Source organism: Abramis brama, assembly GCF_963993115.1.
Source record: "Abramis brama genome assembly, chromosome: 14".
In the NCBI taxonomy this organism is placed as follows: domain Eukaryota; kingdom Metazoa; phylum Chordata; class Actinopteri; order Cypriniformes; family Leuciscidae; genus Abramis; species Abramis brama.
The window spans coordinates 12697273-12714073 of NC_139976.1; the positions used below are offsets into that span (position 1 = coordinate 12697273).

The following is a 16801-nucleotide window of genomic DNA, read 5'->3' on the forward strand; positions in this document are numbered from 1 at the left end:
TTTGTTTTCTCTAGCAGTTATTTTTTTGGTATGCTGGTTTCAAATACCTAGTAAAAAAATGTATACCTCATATTTTGTAATTTTGTAGCATTTATAAATATCAATATTCACTATGTATACTATCAATATTTGTTTTACTGAAAAGATGTTGCTTAAAAGCCAATAATAGGCTATTTAATGGCAGGTTGTTCCATTGTGACAATTTAACCGCTATAGCTTGGCATTATATCACAAAATGTCCACACAAAAAATGTGTGAAACGTCACCATAAAATCAAAGTTGACTTCTTTTTTTTATGTTCATGTGCCCTCGTAATCTTTAATCAAAACGGAATAACCTGTCATTCAAACGACAACGATCCAATCAATTCCCAGTGGACAAATCAAGTCCCGCCCTATATTTCTTGTCCGAGAAGCCGTTTCACTCGGATATACGTCACAATAGGTAAGAAAAGACCATCGAAACTTCCGTTTCATGCCGACATTAATCAATGAGCTGTATCTTCAGCATCAACGGTGGAAATGCAACAGATTTTTGTTGTCAAGTTTTTAAGGTATGTAACTGTACTGAAATTGACTTTTAAAAATAAACCAGAGAAATATTCACTGGAGTGGAATAACAAGTGTGACAACTAGCCCCACTCTCCCCAATAATGTTATTTAAATTAATTAATGAATTATTTAATTCATTTCAATAAGTAGCGCCAGTATTTAAGTGCCTCTGTAAATTTACACACATTAAAGTGCATTGAACTGATTTTTCTTGAAGTTAAAAAGCCAGGAAAAACATGCATTTGTACTGCCAGTGCCAAAATAAACACTAGCTTATGGTCATGGATCCTGATTAGTGCTAATCTCTGGATCACTTCATGTTAATGTAGGGAATGTATTCCTTTATTTGATACAACTCCGGGTTCGCCACGGTTGTCTCAGTTCTTTAGATTTGACACCGCTGTGTGTGTGTGTGTGTTTTTAGGTCAGGTTTACAATTGATCCTGTTTCAATAAAAATCGTGTGAATTTGTAAAACCGCTTTATAAATAAAATGTAAATGCTGATCATACGTGAACCAACTAAGGGTTAAGTTACCCACTTGAAATTTAGTAAATTGTTGATTATCCCATCTCAGTAAAGAGGTAATGGCAGAGTTTCAGCTTTAAATGCATCTGAATGGTTGGCTGGCAGTAAAGTTCCTCCGACATGCCTGTAATGCCGACAGCTTTTAGGACTAATGCGGATAATGATTTGGCCTGGAGCCTTGGGTGGATTTGCTGGATGGTCAGTCACCAGTGGAGGATAGTTTGGGAGCTGACCGTGATACATCCCTCTGGCATGCACACGGAATATCCGAATTCTTGTGTTTTAGTAGAAAGTGGTTGAACCGGTTGTCCTGCCAGTTAGTGTAAAGCACGTTTGAGCAAATGGGGAAGCATGAAACTCAGACGCTTAGAGAGAATCGCTCAGAAATATACCACACGCTGGCCAAGAGCAGGAACCTCAGGTAAGAGCATGAGTTACAGTACATAAAGAAACTTTGTGGATTTAAATGCTGGTGATTGGTAGCACAGTAGAAAAGTATGTCTGATTTTGAAGTGAATTTTTGTATTCATTGTGTGGAAAATCACAGCCTTTATCAGTGCAATGGTAAACTTAACTTGAGCATTAAAGATAGTTCACCAAAAATGTAAATTATGTCATAATTTACCCTCAAGTATTCCAAACCTGTGTGAATTTCTTTTTTCTGCTGAACACAAAAGAAGATATTCTGAAGAATTTGGGTAATCAAACAGTTGATGGAAGTCTGTACTATGGAAGTCAATGGGGCCCATCAACTGTTTCCTTCAAAACATTTTATTTTGTGTTCAGCAAAATAAATTAATTAATATAGGTTTGGTTTGGGTGCTGGAGGAGGACACTGACACTGACAGACTAGACAGAGCAGGTTACTTTTCTGTCAATTTTATTACGAAATTCAAACAATAGTGTTTTGGCGCTTGTAAATGTGACGTGACAAATCGTGGTCGTGAACCGAACATCTCTTACTCTTTACTAGTTAATAGTAAATAAACACGAATGAACAATAGGTGTGTTGAAAGATACAGTACAACTTAGCGAAATGTTTATGCCTCATACATAATATCGATCAATCAGTGTTTTTCAACTGCGAAAAGAGGTCAATAAAACAGCTGAAGAACAATATGTCACATAACATTACATTTACCCCAGGAAAGCCATTTGATAGCACGTTAGTTGGCTAGACAAATTAGCACTATTTTAAATATTTATTATATTTTTTACTTATATTGTAACGTTGTTATTATAGCCTGGTAAAAACCAAATTATTTTTAACCTTTAATAATAATACCAGCTGACAGGGCTCTCTGTATGTTTACAGCATTAGGTGAGATATTTTTTTTTTCTTGATAAAAATTAACATGTATCTACTGTACCTAATATTTATCCAAAGGAATCGATATTGAATCAAGATCGGAATCAAATCACAAGATCAAGTGATAATAAAAACAGTAGCCTACCAATCATTGTTCCATGTAAACATTGTAACATATTGTCACTAAACTTAATAACATGCTGTTTAGTTACCAAATGGTAACTAAATTTGGCCATAAGAGTCTCTAAAAAAATTGTTTCTGTATAAATCAGAAGCATTTTATATATTTCATGTGTTGATTGGTAAACGGCATAAGACTATACTATACAGTTTTCTTCTCAGCCCAGAAACCTTAAAGTTAAATTTTGTGGAGTTAATCATATTTACACTTAAAATGTTTACATTGTATTGGTCACTATTTGGTTTCGGAACACACTTGATGGTGCTTTACGTATCCTGGTATAGACAACTTGGAATGGCTACTTTGACTAAATCTGTGGATCTGTTTAACAGTTTTTAAAAGCATGCTCAGTTCTTATAAATTACAATAAAATCTCTACGATGTTCTTATGATTATTCGAACCGTGTAGGCCTACGTCATGCTGTTTTCCTGCTGCTATACATCATATTTACTGTGACCTGTCATCGTGCTCACGGTGAAAAGCTATTCAAGCTAAAGGCTGCTAAAAAGGGATATTCAAAGCCAATTATCGTAATGACGCTAAGCCTGTCCCGTAGGGACCGTTAGTTGTGTGAGGTTACTATCCATGAGCCTGTGTTACTGCACATATGCCTTCCATAAAAGGGGAATCTAAAACAATCTTTTAGACTTATCAACAGTGATATTGTTAGTTCATTATTGAATATGTAGTTCAAATTACGTTTACCTTTATGTATGAATATTGCCAATTATGTAATCAAATAGTTTTACTCAACTGCTAATTTAGCTGTTTACAAAACGCCTCACTTGCCCTCATTCTAGTTTAATGGGCAGGTATGAGCTTGTCAGAGTTGTCAAGACTATAAGATTCTAGTAAACAGGTTTAGTTTCTGTTACACCTCTCTGGTGACATTCCATTCAGCTTATATCCAGAAAAAGATTTTTTACATAATATATCAATATGTCAGTAAGCATACACCGCAATGGTGTTTCCTTACACCATACTAGTAATGAGTGTTTTGGTTTTGTTTCCTTGCTTTGCATTACTGTACGCTCTCTTGTGTTTCGTGTATTAAGCCATTTGAAAAGTAGCCTATTTATAAGTAAAATTAACTAGTGTGATCTAGTAAAGGGCAGAAGTTAAATTCCCAGGAAGTGTTGGCTAAGGCAGATCCCTACTGTTAGGTAACAGAATTAGATGAGTTTTCTCTGGACACTATATTGCTTCTGTTTTTATTTACTGTCACAGTGCAGGTTACCTTTGCCATGACTGTGTTTCTACCCTGGCAATTTATCGGCATTCACTTCACAAAACCAGACCTAAAATATATCGGCAATTATGTATTTTCATATACTGTGTGGGAAAAAAAAATGTTAAGCACAGTATCAAAAAGACAACATGTTATTTGCCTAATTGAATAATTTGAATAGTATAAAATTGAATAAAATTAATACCCAGGTTAATACCCAACTCTTTTGCAAAATACAGTTTACAATTAACTTTCCCTTAAGTCTTAGGCCCTACCACATGCTTGTCTGACTAAGCAACACATGAAAAAAACATGTTAAAGGTCCCGTATTATGCCCCTTTTCACAAGATGTAAAATAAGTCTCTGATGTCCCCAGAGTGTGTATGTGAAGTTTCAGCTCAAAATACCCATTTTTTACAGCATGTTTAAATTGTCATTTTTTGGGGCTCAGAAAAACGCGCTGTTTTAGTGTGTGCCCTTTAAATGCAAATAAGCTGCTGCTGGACGACCCAGGGGGCGGAGCTTCATGAGCTCGCGCTCAGTCTCTCAGGACAATTTCATCGCACGGAATGATGATAATATCAGAAACTCTCAGTAACGGTGTTCATTTCGAGTCGGACAATAATGCCTACAGAGTCAGAGTGCTGTATAGAGATGAAACAGGTATAGTTTAGTAGTTTAATTACGGTTATTATAACGTATTTGTCATCTGCTTGTATGTATCCATTATTTATTAATAGCCTACAAGTCTGCTGTCTGAATGTTGCTCAAACATATACTGATGAGTTTAATAAAGTTTATTGTACATCACACAAAAGATGAAGCGTCAGTTTTACTTCAGAAAATCAACGTAAGAGCTGAGTATACACAGTAAGTTATAAGAAGTGCGCAAGTACATAAACGAATTTCGGTAGAGTTGAGGGAGCATTCCTGTGGGCGGAGGTTAGTCAAAAAACGGTTCTAGTGACGTCATTAAAGAAGGAAGTAGAGGGATGTAGTCCAAACGGGCCGTTCGATGTAGGCGACTTCTGTTAAATAAAATATCTCGCTTGGCATTGAACTTTGAGCTTTGTAATTTTACAGATATTATTTATGCTCTAACAGCAACATTACACACTAACTTAAGTTTGAAACATGGGATCACGGAGAACGGGACCTTTAATAATGAAAAATCTTTGCTTTGCAGACATATTGTGCTCTAGTGTACAATGAGAAGGAGCCTCTAGCGGAGCGTATATTCACACCAAGCTCGACTAATAAGTGCACAAGAAGACATTTTTTTTTAAATGGAATCCCACGTGTCTTCAGTGGACCACGGCCATTCACAGGCGAGTGGTGTGGAGAAGTTGTCTAGTGGCTGGAATAAGCCCACTCATTCCAGGAGCAGCAGCACAGCATCCTCACGACACTCACGGCTGGTTTGTAGCAATGCTTGACATATAAACACTCAAACTCAGGTTGCTTCAACTGATTTTTGAACACACCTTAATATTTTCCTTACAAGTACATAGGTGAAAAGCTTGCACTGGGTGTCTGAAACCAGTTGCTCAACACCTAACAAGTGTCCAATTAGATAGTGTGAAAACCAAACCGACAAGTTTACGTCTTAACAAGCTCAATAGTTACATTTTGTTCATAGGGATTAAATATAGCACGTTTCAAATGGGTAAACGCCCTGTTGTACGTAACTGTGATTGCCTTTTCCACTCTGTTTCTAATAGAACATTAAAGACTGGGAAGTAATGGATGACTTTCCAGTAGATGTAAACTTCACTGGAGAAAACATGCAGGATGCGAACATTCCAGGAATCTGTGAAGGCTACTTGATGAAGAGGAGAAAGTGGCCTCTTAAAGGCTGGCATAAGGTATGAGAAAAATGTTACACATATTTTTTCCCTTAGTTAGTTGTTGGTAAGAATGTTTGAATGACTTTTAAGTTATACTTTCTTACAGAGATACTTTGTCTTGGATAAAGGGATCCTGCGATATACAAAAAACCCACATGATGTAAGTATGCTAATTATTGTTTCCCTTACCAGCAACAACAGATCTTGGATCCAGACTCTTTAAACATTCAGGGATTTGCTTTTTCAACAGTTCTCCAAAGGGAAAATGCACGGTTCACTGGATGTCAGTCTCGCAGTTATGTCAGTAAACAAAAAAGCAAGACGCATAGATCTGGATGCTGGAGACAATCTGTATCACATTAAGGTGAGTCACTGTATTGCTGGCATTAATTGCTTGAAATTAAAGCTAATATTATCTTTAGTTCATCCATCCGTCATCTACTCAAATAGTTGTTCCCAAATTGGGGTTTGGGAGGGAACTGCAGGGGGTTCATGAGTTGATGAAAATCTAATAATTAATTTACAGTTAAAAACTAAAAAGCAATAAAAATAAAACGCTTATTAGAAATGTACTTAATATTTTATTTGTTTATTTGCATGTCACGTGACCATTAACTGACATCAGAGAACCATAAACATGCGTTAAATTATTGAAATATCCACAAAAAATGTCAAAACAATTTTAGGTCAAAGAGGTTCAGCTGACAATAAATTATGGACATCTCTGAGCTGGAATTCCATAATTAGTTATAGGAACATTCTTCAACAAACAAATTATTTCATCAAATAAATTCACTGCCAAAAATGTCAACTGAAGACAATTTACTTCTCTAACTAGGTCAAGACTCAAGATTTATATTACATATGGGTCACCAAGCTGAGTGCCCACAGGATGTATAAGAAGAACGAAGCTGCGCACATTCACAATGGCTTCCTCCAGGCCCTGTCTCATGGCAGTCATTTATCTCACAAAAACAGTGCCATGCAGGACATGGTGAGTAAAATGTTTCCTACATTGACTTCACGTTGCCCTCTAAATCACCGGGGATTAGGAGAATGTGTCCTCACAATTTAAGAACAAGTAGAATTAGCGATTAGACATCATGTCCCAGATGGTGGTTTTACCCGTAAATGCACACTAATAGATGCTTCGGTGAGTTAATTGATTATATGTCTGATGAAAGTAACAAATTAATCTCACAATGCCAGGGCACGTCTGTGTCTAATGTGGGTGAAAATCTGCCATATGTCAATCCTGCCATTAATGGGAAAGTGTCGGCTTGGCTACAGTCCCAGGAACCTGACCTCTGTGCACAAGGTACTGCTGTATTTTTAAATGCTATTGAAATGGTAATAAAGGAATTCATAAGCACAGGCGAGTAGCATTTGTGCTGTTTTCCAGAGCTTACACGTTGTCAAATGGAGCTGAATGAGCTGCAACGGCTGGTCCAAAAGTTGCAATCTCTAGAGTCGGGCCAAACGGTTAATAACGGAGACCTCCAGAGGATTATCAGCATGCAGGTTTGTAAAATGAGCCGGCTGAAGACGGGCTTTTACCGGAATTACTTGTGAGTAAACGTTCCCACATGTGTTTGACCCACAGAATCTTCTTCTTGACAAGCCTAAGAAGAAGTCTGGCAAGATTTGGGGTCATTCTCGCACACTGTCTCGATTTGAGGCACTTGGAATGGTGAGGCTGCTCAGTTTACATTTTCTTTTATATTAGGATATTTCCAATAAAGGAGTAATTATAATCTTTGCCCTCAGCAAAGATTGTAATCCCAATTGCCCTGCCATTGGGATTATTCAATGTTTTCCACAAATGTTTGGAAACTATTATGGAATTTATTCCATATTCATGTGCAGTGTGATCCCAAAGATCTGTGTATTTTATTTTTTGAATACAATAGCCAGGCATTTGTGTTGTGATGTGTAGTAAGCATTAGAGCTTTAAAACCCCCAGTAATTTAGTCAACTCCTTTTTTACATGAAGCCATTTCGTGGGATTACTAAATCGGTAAGTCGGCACAAGACATTTCTTGTAAATTCCTTGTAACATTCGTCACAATATACCAGGTAGAAAAAGCATTACACCATGTTGTCCTGTTGCATTTTGCATATTGTACACTACCGTTCCAAATATTTTGGTTGGTAAATCTCTAATTCTCACCAAGGCTGCATTTATTTGATCAAAAAAAAACAATCATATTTTGAAATATTATTACGATTTAAAATAACCGTTTTCTGTTTGAGAATATTTAAAAATGTATTCCTGTAATGGCAAAGCTACATTTTCAGCATCATTATTCCAGTCTTCAGTGTCACGTGATCCTTCAGAAATCATTCTAATATGTTGATTTGCTGCTCAAGAAATATTTCTTATTATTATCAATGTTGAAAACAGTTGTGCTGCTTATATTTTTCTGGAAATCATGTTACATATTTTTCAGGATTCTTTAATGAATAGAACAGCATTTATTTGAAGTGGAAATCTTTTGTAACATTATACTTTAAATGGTCACTTTTGATCAATTGAATGCATTCTTGCTGCATAAGAGTATTAATTTATTAAAACTGACCCTAAACTTTTGAATGGTAGTGTATAGTCTGGTTTAGTCAACAAATGTCCTATAGCTTCTGAATGTTTCATGCTGAACATATTTGGTGGATTACAGCCTTAGATGTATAACCTTAAATACCAACATCTCCTCCTACTTCTTTTCTTTCCACCTTTTTAATGCAGTTATCATCAAGCCAACTGACCACTTCTTCCCACCTGGGAACCTCCGTCCCCTCCATCCCCGATTATGTCAGCACCCAGGCGACCCCACCAGCCCCCACCTCGTCAGAAGGCAAGAAACTCCACCAAGACATCTGCTCCATGTCCCAGAGAGGTATGAGAGTAACGCATTAATGATTTTAAACCTAGTTTATGCCTATTTGCTGCATTAGACTGAATTTCTGAATGTCTTTTTCCTCTCAGTCCATGCCTCTCTGCGTACTGCACATGAGGCTCTCGCTCAGGAGCGCCAACGCCTGCAGGACGCCTGGTCTAGCAGGGAGCTTCACCAGACTACCTCTGCTCAGATCAACAACCTCTGCAGCCTGGCTGAGGTAACAAGGACTTATGTTACTTTGTGAAAGGCCCATGGTGCAGTGCTTTCTCTTGAAAGCATGCAAAGATAGATTTACTTCAGCTTTCATCTTGTTATTAAATGTGCTATACGCTATATACCAGGTGTGTCCAATGCTGCTCCTGGAAGGCCACAGTCCTAAAGAGTTTAGCTCCAACCCAATTAAGCACACCAGAACCAGCTAATCAAGGTCTTACTAGGCATACTAGAAACTTGCTGGCAGTTGTAAAGTTGGAGCTAAACTCTGCAGGAGAGTGGCCCTTTAGGAGCAGGTTTGGGCACCCCCTGCTAACACCCCTTTTAATGCTAGTAAATGCTTTAATGCAGTGATTCTCAACTGGTGGCCTCAGCAAACTTCTGAGGGGACCTCAAGATGACCCTAATGATTTAAAATAAGACAAAGCAAGCTTTAAAATGACAAAAAATCCATATATTTCACTGTACACTGTTTTTTGAAGAACCAGGGTTCCCTCGGTTTAGAAAATAAAAATGATTTATGAGGTAGCCTAATTTTAGTGATTTGTAGACTTGGAAAACGAAAATTATTACCGTTATAAATTAATACAATCTTATGGCGCTTTTCCACTACACAGTACCAGCTCGGCTCTCCTCGACTCGACTCGACTCGGCTCGGCTCTGTTTGGTTTTCCACTGTGTAAAAGTTGTACCTGTACCTGCTTCCAGGTACTTTTTTTCGTACCACCTCCGGCGAGGTTCTGAGCGAGCTGAGGCGATACTAAAATGTGACGTGAAAACATGGCAGACTACTGATTGGTCAGAGAGAATCGTCACTATTCACTGCGTCATCATTGCACGCGCCAGACGGAGTATCCTGAATAAAAAAACAGCAAAAACAAAAACCAAAACATCCAAAAACAGCATACACTCGATTTCCTCCATTGTCCTGTGTGTGTGGGTAGCGGGTGTGTCTCGCGTAAAAGATTAAATCACGGCAGTTTCCTGCGCCGTCGCTATGACGACCAGGTACTATTGTGGAGGTACTATCTGCAATGGAAAACGGAGCGAAAAGCGAGCCGAGACGAGCCGAGTCGAGTCGAGCTGGTACTGGTAATGGAAAAGCGCCATTATTATTCCTTGGTCATTTTTTATGTATTTTATGAATACACATTTTTCTAGTTATGCCAGGAAATAAATATATATATATATATATATATATATATATATATATATATATATATATATATATATATATATATATATATATATATATATATATATATATATATATATATAAATATAAATAAAATATTTGTTTTGGGGGTAGACATTGAGTAAAAATATTTTTTTTAAATCCTTACCGTAAATCTTAATCTAGTAAATCACAAAGAACTGGAGAAATCATGGGGCCTTTGAATATTGTACAGTGGTGGGATAAAACGGTTGAGAACCACTGGTTTAATAGTTTTTTTCCAGTGCATTATATGTTATGTTTTACTGCATAGATGTGTTTGTGTGTGTGTATCTTTAGTTAGATGTTAACTCCCGTCATACCAAAATCCACAAACTCTCAGTGTCCTCCAACTCCACAGATGAGTCCTACCGTACTGTGCTGCAAAGAAAGGTGTGTCACATTCTACCCAGAACCTACCCGTCCTGTTCCCTATTTTTGTCTCTTTCTCTCCTCCCCCCTCCACCCTCTGCTTCTTTCTTCTGTTTACAGGTTGATGGGTTTCACCTACTTCACATGCCAAACAGACTCTTCCTCTCATATTTTTATTAGCAGTATGATGCAATCAAACTCACAGTTTCTAACTACCTACATGTCTGTCTCTTTCACTCAGTCTGGCTCAGGCCGTAGTTCGTCTATCCGTGCGCCCTCGGTGACTGACTCAGTGGCGGAGTATTTTGACGCATGTGATGAGCTTATGTGTGCGAGCTCTTCTGAGATATCAGACGAGTCCGGCCTGAGTGACGGATCCAGTAATTCAGAGCCTGATGAGGCTCATGGTTAGTGAAAACAAACTTAAATGTTCAGTAAGCACGTATGAGTGTGGTGTTTAGGTGTCCGTATACACTACCATTCAAAAGTTTGGTAAGATCATTTTTATTAAAGAAATTAATACTTTTATTTAGCAAAAATGCATTAAATTGAAATCAAAAGTGACAGTAAAGAAATTTATAATGTTACAAAAGATTTCTCTTTCAAATAAAGGCTGATATTTAGAATTTTTTTATTAATCAAAGAATCTTGAAAAAAGTATCGCAGTTTCCACAAAAACATTGAGCACAAATGTGTTCAACGTTGATAATAATAAGAAATGTTTATTTAGCATAAGTCAGCATATTAAACGAGTAATGACTTTGCCATCACAGGAATGAATTATATTTTAAAAACTATTAAAATAGAAAACAGTTAAATACTGTTATAAACTATAGTAATAATTTTAAATTAATTTAATAATTTATCCAAAAAATGCAGCCTTGGTGAGCATAATAGACTAATTTCAAAAACTTTAAAAAATAGTACCAACCCCAAACATTTTAAATGGTACTGTGTACATTTGGTATAATCTATCACATTGTTTGTTACAAATTTTGCCTTTTCTTATTATCTCAACAGCAATGGCTACTCGCAAGTACCGCGCCAGCCTTTCAAAGGCGCCACCAAAATCGAACATCATCAAGAACACCGGACGCCGTACTAGTCTGCCTGCAGTCTGCCCTGACAACAGCCACGTCGGTTTGATGACTATCCTCTACAACAACATAGGGAAGGATCTGTCCCGTGTCTCCATGCCAGCAGCTTTGAATGAGCCTGTGTGCCTGCTGCAGAGACTCTGTGAGGAGCTGGAATACTCTGACCTACTGGACTCTGCCAATCATACCGATGACCCCTACCAGAGGATGGTAATAATTACACAAGCTTTAGCAAAACTACATACTGTAATTCAAACAATCACAAAGGGAATGATTTACTAAATTATTTAATGACCAGTTACTTTTACTTATTACTTTTTGTGTTTTTGAAAGAAGTCTTTTAGATTCACCAAGGCTGCATTAAAAAAAATAATAGTGTAAAAACAGTAATATTGTGCAATTTAAAATAACTTTCTATTGTAACTTTATTCCTGTGATGGCAAAGTTGAATTTTCAGCATCATTATTCCAGTCTTCAGTGTCACACGATCCTTCAGAAATCATTCTAATATGCTGATTTGGTGCTCAAGAAAAATCTGTTTATGATTATCACGGTTGAAAACTGCCGCTTAATATTTTTGTGGAAACTGATATGTTGTTTTCTTCAGGATTCAAAAGAAAAGCATTTATTTAAAATTGAAATCTTTTGTAAATGTTTTATTGTCACTTTTGGCCAATTTTAATACATCTTTTCTTAATAAAAGTATTAATGTCTTACAAAAAACAAATTGTACCAACCCCAAACGTGGTGTATTTCTTTATAAATAGTAGAAATTTCTGTTTTGTCTCTGTAAAGGTTTATATTGCTGCTTTTGCCATATCTGGGTATGCCACGGCTCAGTTTCGGAACCGTTACAAACCATTTAATCCAGTCCTGGGAGAGACGTTTGAGTGTATCAGAGAGGACAGAGGCTTCCGCTACATTAGTGAGCAGGTAAGTGATTGTCACTTCTGATCATACATCAGATATGTTTACTATCAAGCAGTTGTTTACTCTGTGGTTTTGTGTTTGCATTTAGGTTTCCCATCATCCACCCATATCTGCATGCCATGCAGAATCAGAAAACTTCAACTTCTGGCAGGGTATGTTTTATGGCCTGTGTGATGTCATGACGTACTGTATGTTTAAATTCGAATCTCATTCTTCTTCTTTTTTAATCTCGCATGCTGAGAGCAGACCAGAGATGGAAGAACAAGTTTTGGGGCAAATCTTTGGAGATCATGCCAACAGGGATGGTGAATGTGACTCTAAAAAAGCAAGTATCTGCTTGACTTTGGTGTCGATGGCTTTTTAATTATAATGTTTTAGAGGAATTCTGATTGGTCTTTGATATACTGTACTTTAGATATGGGGACCACTATGAATGGAACAAAGTGGTTACGTGCATCCACAATGTCCTCAGTCAGCAGCGATACCTTGAGCACTATGGCGAAGTCGTCATTCGCAACCTGAAAAGTTCGGTCTGCACCTGTAAGATCACATTTGTCAAGGTGTGTTCAGTTTTGATTGTTTAAATTTGATTCATTTTGAGTACATATAGGTGAAGTCTTTGTACAAATGCAGAAAATGTTTTTTTTTCCTCCCAGTCACGTTACTGGGGTTCAGATGGTTCCAAAAACGAAGTGCAGGGTCAAGTTCTTGACGAGGCTGGTAATGTCATCCATCGTTTTGGTGGATTTTGGCATGAAGGGATTTTCTGTGACACCCTGCCCAATCCACAGTGCATCTGGAAGCCAAGTGAGTATTGCTGTATTTCTTCCATTTTTTTTTTTTTTTTTTTAATACAGGAGATGCTGCTTGCAAACCAATTTGCTTTTGTAATGTGAGGCATTTCTAAATGAAACAAATTTTACTTTATCCAGTGGAAATCATCCAGACAAATGCTTTTGCTGTAAGAAATGCTAAATACCTATTTGGATATCGGTCAACATTCTGCATTAACTCAAGTTGACATTGTTCACAAGGAACGTAAAAGGGGTCACTTCTGATTTCTTGGCTGTTCTGTCAGACAGAACGAGTAAATCAGAGATGTACATTTGTTCTGGCAGATATTGTCAGTGATGTCTCTGCTTCCGCTTAGATCCACAGCCCAAGAACTACCTGATTTACTATGGCTTCTCCAGCTTTGCAATGGAGATGAATGAGCTTACCACTGACCTTAAGCCCCTGCTGCCCCCTACAGATACACGCTTGCGCCCTGACCAAAGGTGAGACCCATATAATAGACAATGATAAATAGACGCAAGCTGCAACTGAAATCACAGACTTCCCTACTATATAGTAGGCGAAAAACAGCATGTGACAGAAGTATGTCAAAATTCACAGTACTCATAAAAGAGTAGGCAAAAAGTACCTGGATGACCTAGTACTTTCGGCGAGATTCTGAAGTGTGCATACGATGGACACTTTACTATCCCATGAGGCCACGGGACAGGATTTGTTGTAGGTCACATGATAATTCCAACATGACGAATGCAGTACATCCAGATTACATTCATACGACACCCATTCATACCATATAGAACATTGTTTTTTAGCTGTTGTGAATTTATTATTCAAAATATGCGATTTCGGATGTAGCCATAGTCTTTGGAGCCTGGTGATAAATGATTTACGAATCCCGAATAATTGGATCGTCTGTTTCGATATATACAAAATATAGTAAGTCTGTGAAAGTTTTTTAGGTCATCTGTTTTAAGTGTGCTCTGTGTTGTTAGGCTTCTTGAGGAGGGGAAAGTACAGGAGACTGATAAAAGGAAGGATGAGGTGGAGGAAAAGCAAAGAGAAAGGAGGAAAATTCTGGCCAAGAGAGGAGAGGAGCACATCCCTCGCTTCTTCAGGTTAGTTAGCATCAACTCCCAAACTGATTTATTCATAAGAATTAGAGCTGGAATGTTTCAATGTCCCCCCATATTACAGGAAATCTTTGGATGACGCGGGAAGGGACGTTTGGCTGCACAATGGAACATATTGGAAGATCAGGGAGAATCCTGGATTTGCCAATGTTAAAAACCTGGATTTATGGTGAAGAACGCAGAGTGCAGCAACACCGTGGACAATAAATCCCTGTGATAAATCCAGTTTGCACAGTTTTTAAGAGACTATAGGACATTTTTTGGAGCGAAGATGAATAGCTGAGGGTTTTCGTACTAAACTGAATCCACTGAGCAAGGATGATGCTTTTAGCAAACGGCAACAGGAGGGATACATTTTGAACACTTCTATTTATTTGATGGTTGAGGACACTGAAACTATGTGGACAGTTTGGATAAAATATAAGCCAAAAAGTCATTGAGAATGTATGCGAGTTCTGGAGTTATGTTTAGTTTTAACAATTGCACATGCACATTTCTATGGACAATGTTAAATTACCTTTCAGTTCAAGTACTTGCGTGCCAGTGGATACAGCAAGAGTCTGGATAAAGAAAATGGATTATTTGATCATATGTAATATTCACAGAATATATGGCCGATATATTTCTCTTGCAAAGCCACGGCTCAACCTGAGCAGGATTTGGCAGTAAATGGATTAATTCTAATTTAGGCCCTCATTGACTTGTCCTGAAGGCGATTCCTGAAATCTGTCCTCGGCACTCTTAGATTGCACTTTTTTTTCTTTTTTTTTTTTCTCCTCCTTTTTTTGTAACCAAATGTAAGATTCTAATTTTAGTCAATGATATTATATTTATTGGCATTTAAGTATGAATTAAACTCTCAGTTTGAAATGTGACATCAGAAATAACCATTTTGTGTAGGCCTGGATAAAGAAAATCAGTGACAAATATGCAATTAATACACTTTCAAGTAATGACTATCATAGCCATTTAAAACCGCAGTAAAATGTACAATATTAAAGAATAGAAGAAAATGAATTTCGTATAGTCGAGTCTTTTATTACATTTAGAATGAATCAAAAACATAATTTATTATACAGTATTTTAACAGCTGTGTCGGAGGCTCAGTGTGCTTGGCTGAGGAAACTTACTACAGAGCACCACTTTTATTATTAATAATATTATTATAAATTGTTGCTTTTAACTCAACAGACAAGGATGGTGCCAGAGGAAGCGTAACCTAAAAAGGTTCCTTAAAAGACCTGCCATTGACACTCTCAAAGATATGTGGAGCATAATGTCCACCAGGGGTCAGCCAAAAACATGGAGTGATTGCTAATATGACAGCAACAGGCAATTTGTTCAGTATTTTCAGTTCACATCAACAGTAACAAACGTTTCAGTGTATAAAAAGAAACCAAACATGAGCATTAATTACACATCTTTTAAATTAACATAGAAACACTTTAATTGCACTTTAAAGTACAAATTTGTCAGTTAAATCATCTCTTGTAGCCATTTGTTTATCATTTTAAATTTCTTAATAACTAACCTTAATAAGCCCATAAGCAAATTAATTCTTTCAAATTATTACATTTGTCAAATATTAAACATTTTCCAGCATCTAAATTGCAAGGTATACGTTAAACAACCAAGCATTATATATGGCAATTGCTTTTAATTCAGTAATGGCATTCTAAAATAATGCAGTCTAAACCATATTACTCTCATTTCAACTGGTTTTGCTTCAAAATACATATATGAAAAATATACAGAGGCAGTTAGAGTCAGATTGCTGACTTATCAAAAAAAAACAAAAAAACATTGATACTATGTTGTTTTTTGCAGCATGTTACAATTTCTCGGAAACTTGAACACCTCGAAGAAAATGAATTTTAAGGAAGAATCATCATTTTGAATTGTTTTTATTTTTACAAGTTATGTAGATATAGGTGGTTTCATATTAGGACACAGACCATACGTATATGTCTGTGTTCATATTTGCATGTGTGATCTGAAAGACGCAGACGGCTTCTATAAATTGACAGTTCTGGTGTTTTCTGGAGCTCACAGGCTTCCGTTGTATCCTAGAAGTCTCTGCACTGTCTTCTGCAGTGGCATCTTGTTACCCACTTATCTGTCTGAGGTCATTCTCACCTTTGAATGCCAGCGGTGCCTGATAGGCTTCGACTGAAGGTTCTTTCTTCCTCTGTGTCACTGACGTGTGTGTGGGCTGTCTGCATGTTAGTATGTTGTTTGAATAAAGATGATGTATAGTCCGTCTGAAGCCCCTGCCAGGTGTCCATTTTTCCACCCTGTCTATCTGCATACAGTCATGTGCGACGCCTCGAGACATGATGCTGTTGGTTTAAGTATTTCCTGTTACAGGTCATCAGATTGACACTTGTGCGTTTATCCTAACTCGTTGACTTTAACTAAATGAAACCTGAGGATTACAAGACCCTGTCTAAAACAATCACCTTCACACAAGTTGCCAGTTTTACTTCTACAGTACGTGGTAGAAGTGAAAT

At 37.2% G+C, this 16801-nt stretch overlaps 1 protein-coding gene across 5 annotated transcripts; it reads left to right on the forward strand.

Moving 5' to 3' along the window:
* The first annotated feature begins 1262 nt into the window (after positions 1-1262).
* Positions 1263-16557, forward strand: osbpl7 (oxysterol binding protein-like 7). 5 transcript variants are annotated; one of them, XM_084135193.1, is made up of 23 exons: positions 1263-1499; positions 4984-5215; positions 5519-5662; positions 5751-5804; positions 5895-6008; positions 6483-6638; positions 6854-6962; positions 7047-7165; positions 7248-7334; positions 7638-7661; positions 8388-8538; positions 8628-8758; positions 10268-10360; positions 10581-10746; positions 11360-11646; positions 12232-12369; positions 12455-12518; positions 12613-12691; positions 12782-12926; positions 13023-13173; positions 13517-13643; positions 14154-14276; positions 14356-16557. In XM_084135193.1, exons 2-23 carry the CDS (start codon positions 5084-5086, stop codon positions 14462-14464), a joined length of 2703 nt encoding a protein of 900 aa, XP_083991319.1. In that variant the 5' UTR covers positions 1263-1499; positions 4984-5083; the 3' UTR covers positions 14465-16557. The 5 variants fall into 5 exon arrangements, with proteins under 5 accessions (XP_083991319.1, XP_083991321.1, XP_083991322.1 ...); XM_084135195.1 differs by lacking the exon at positions 10268-10360; XM_084135194.1 differs by lacking the exon at positions 7638-7661 and having other exon boundaries at positions 1280-1499.
* The last annotated feature ends 244 nt before the right edge of the window (positions 16558-16801 follow it).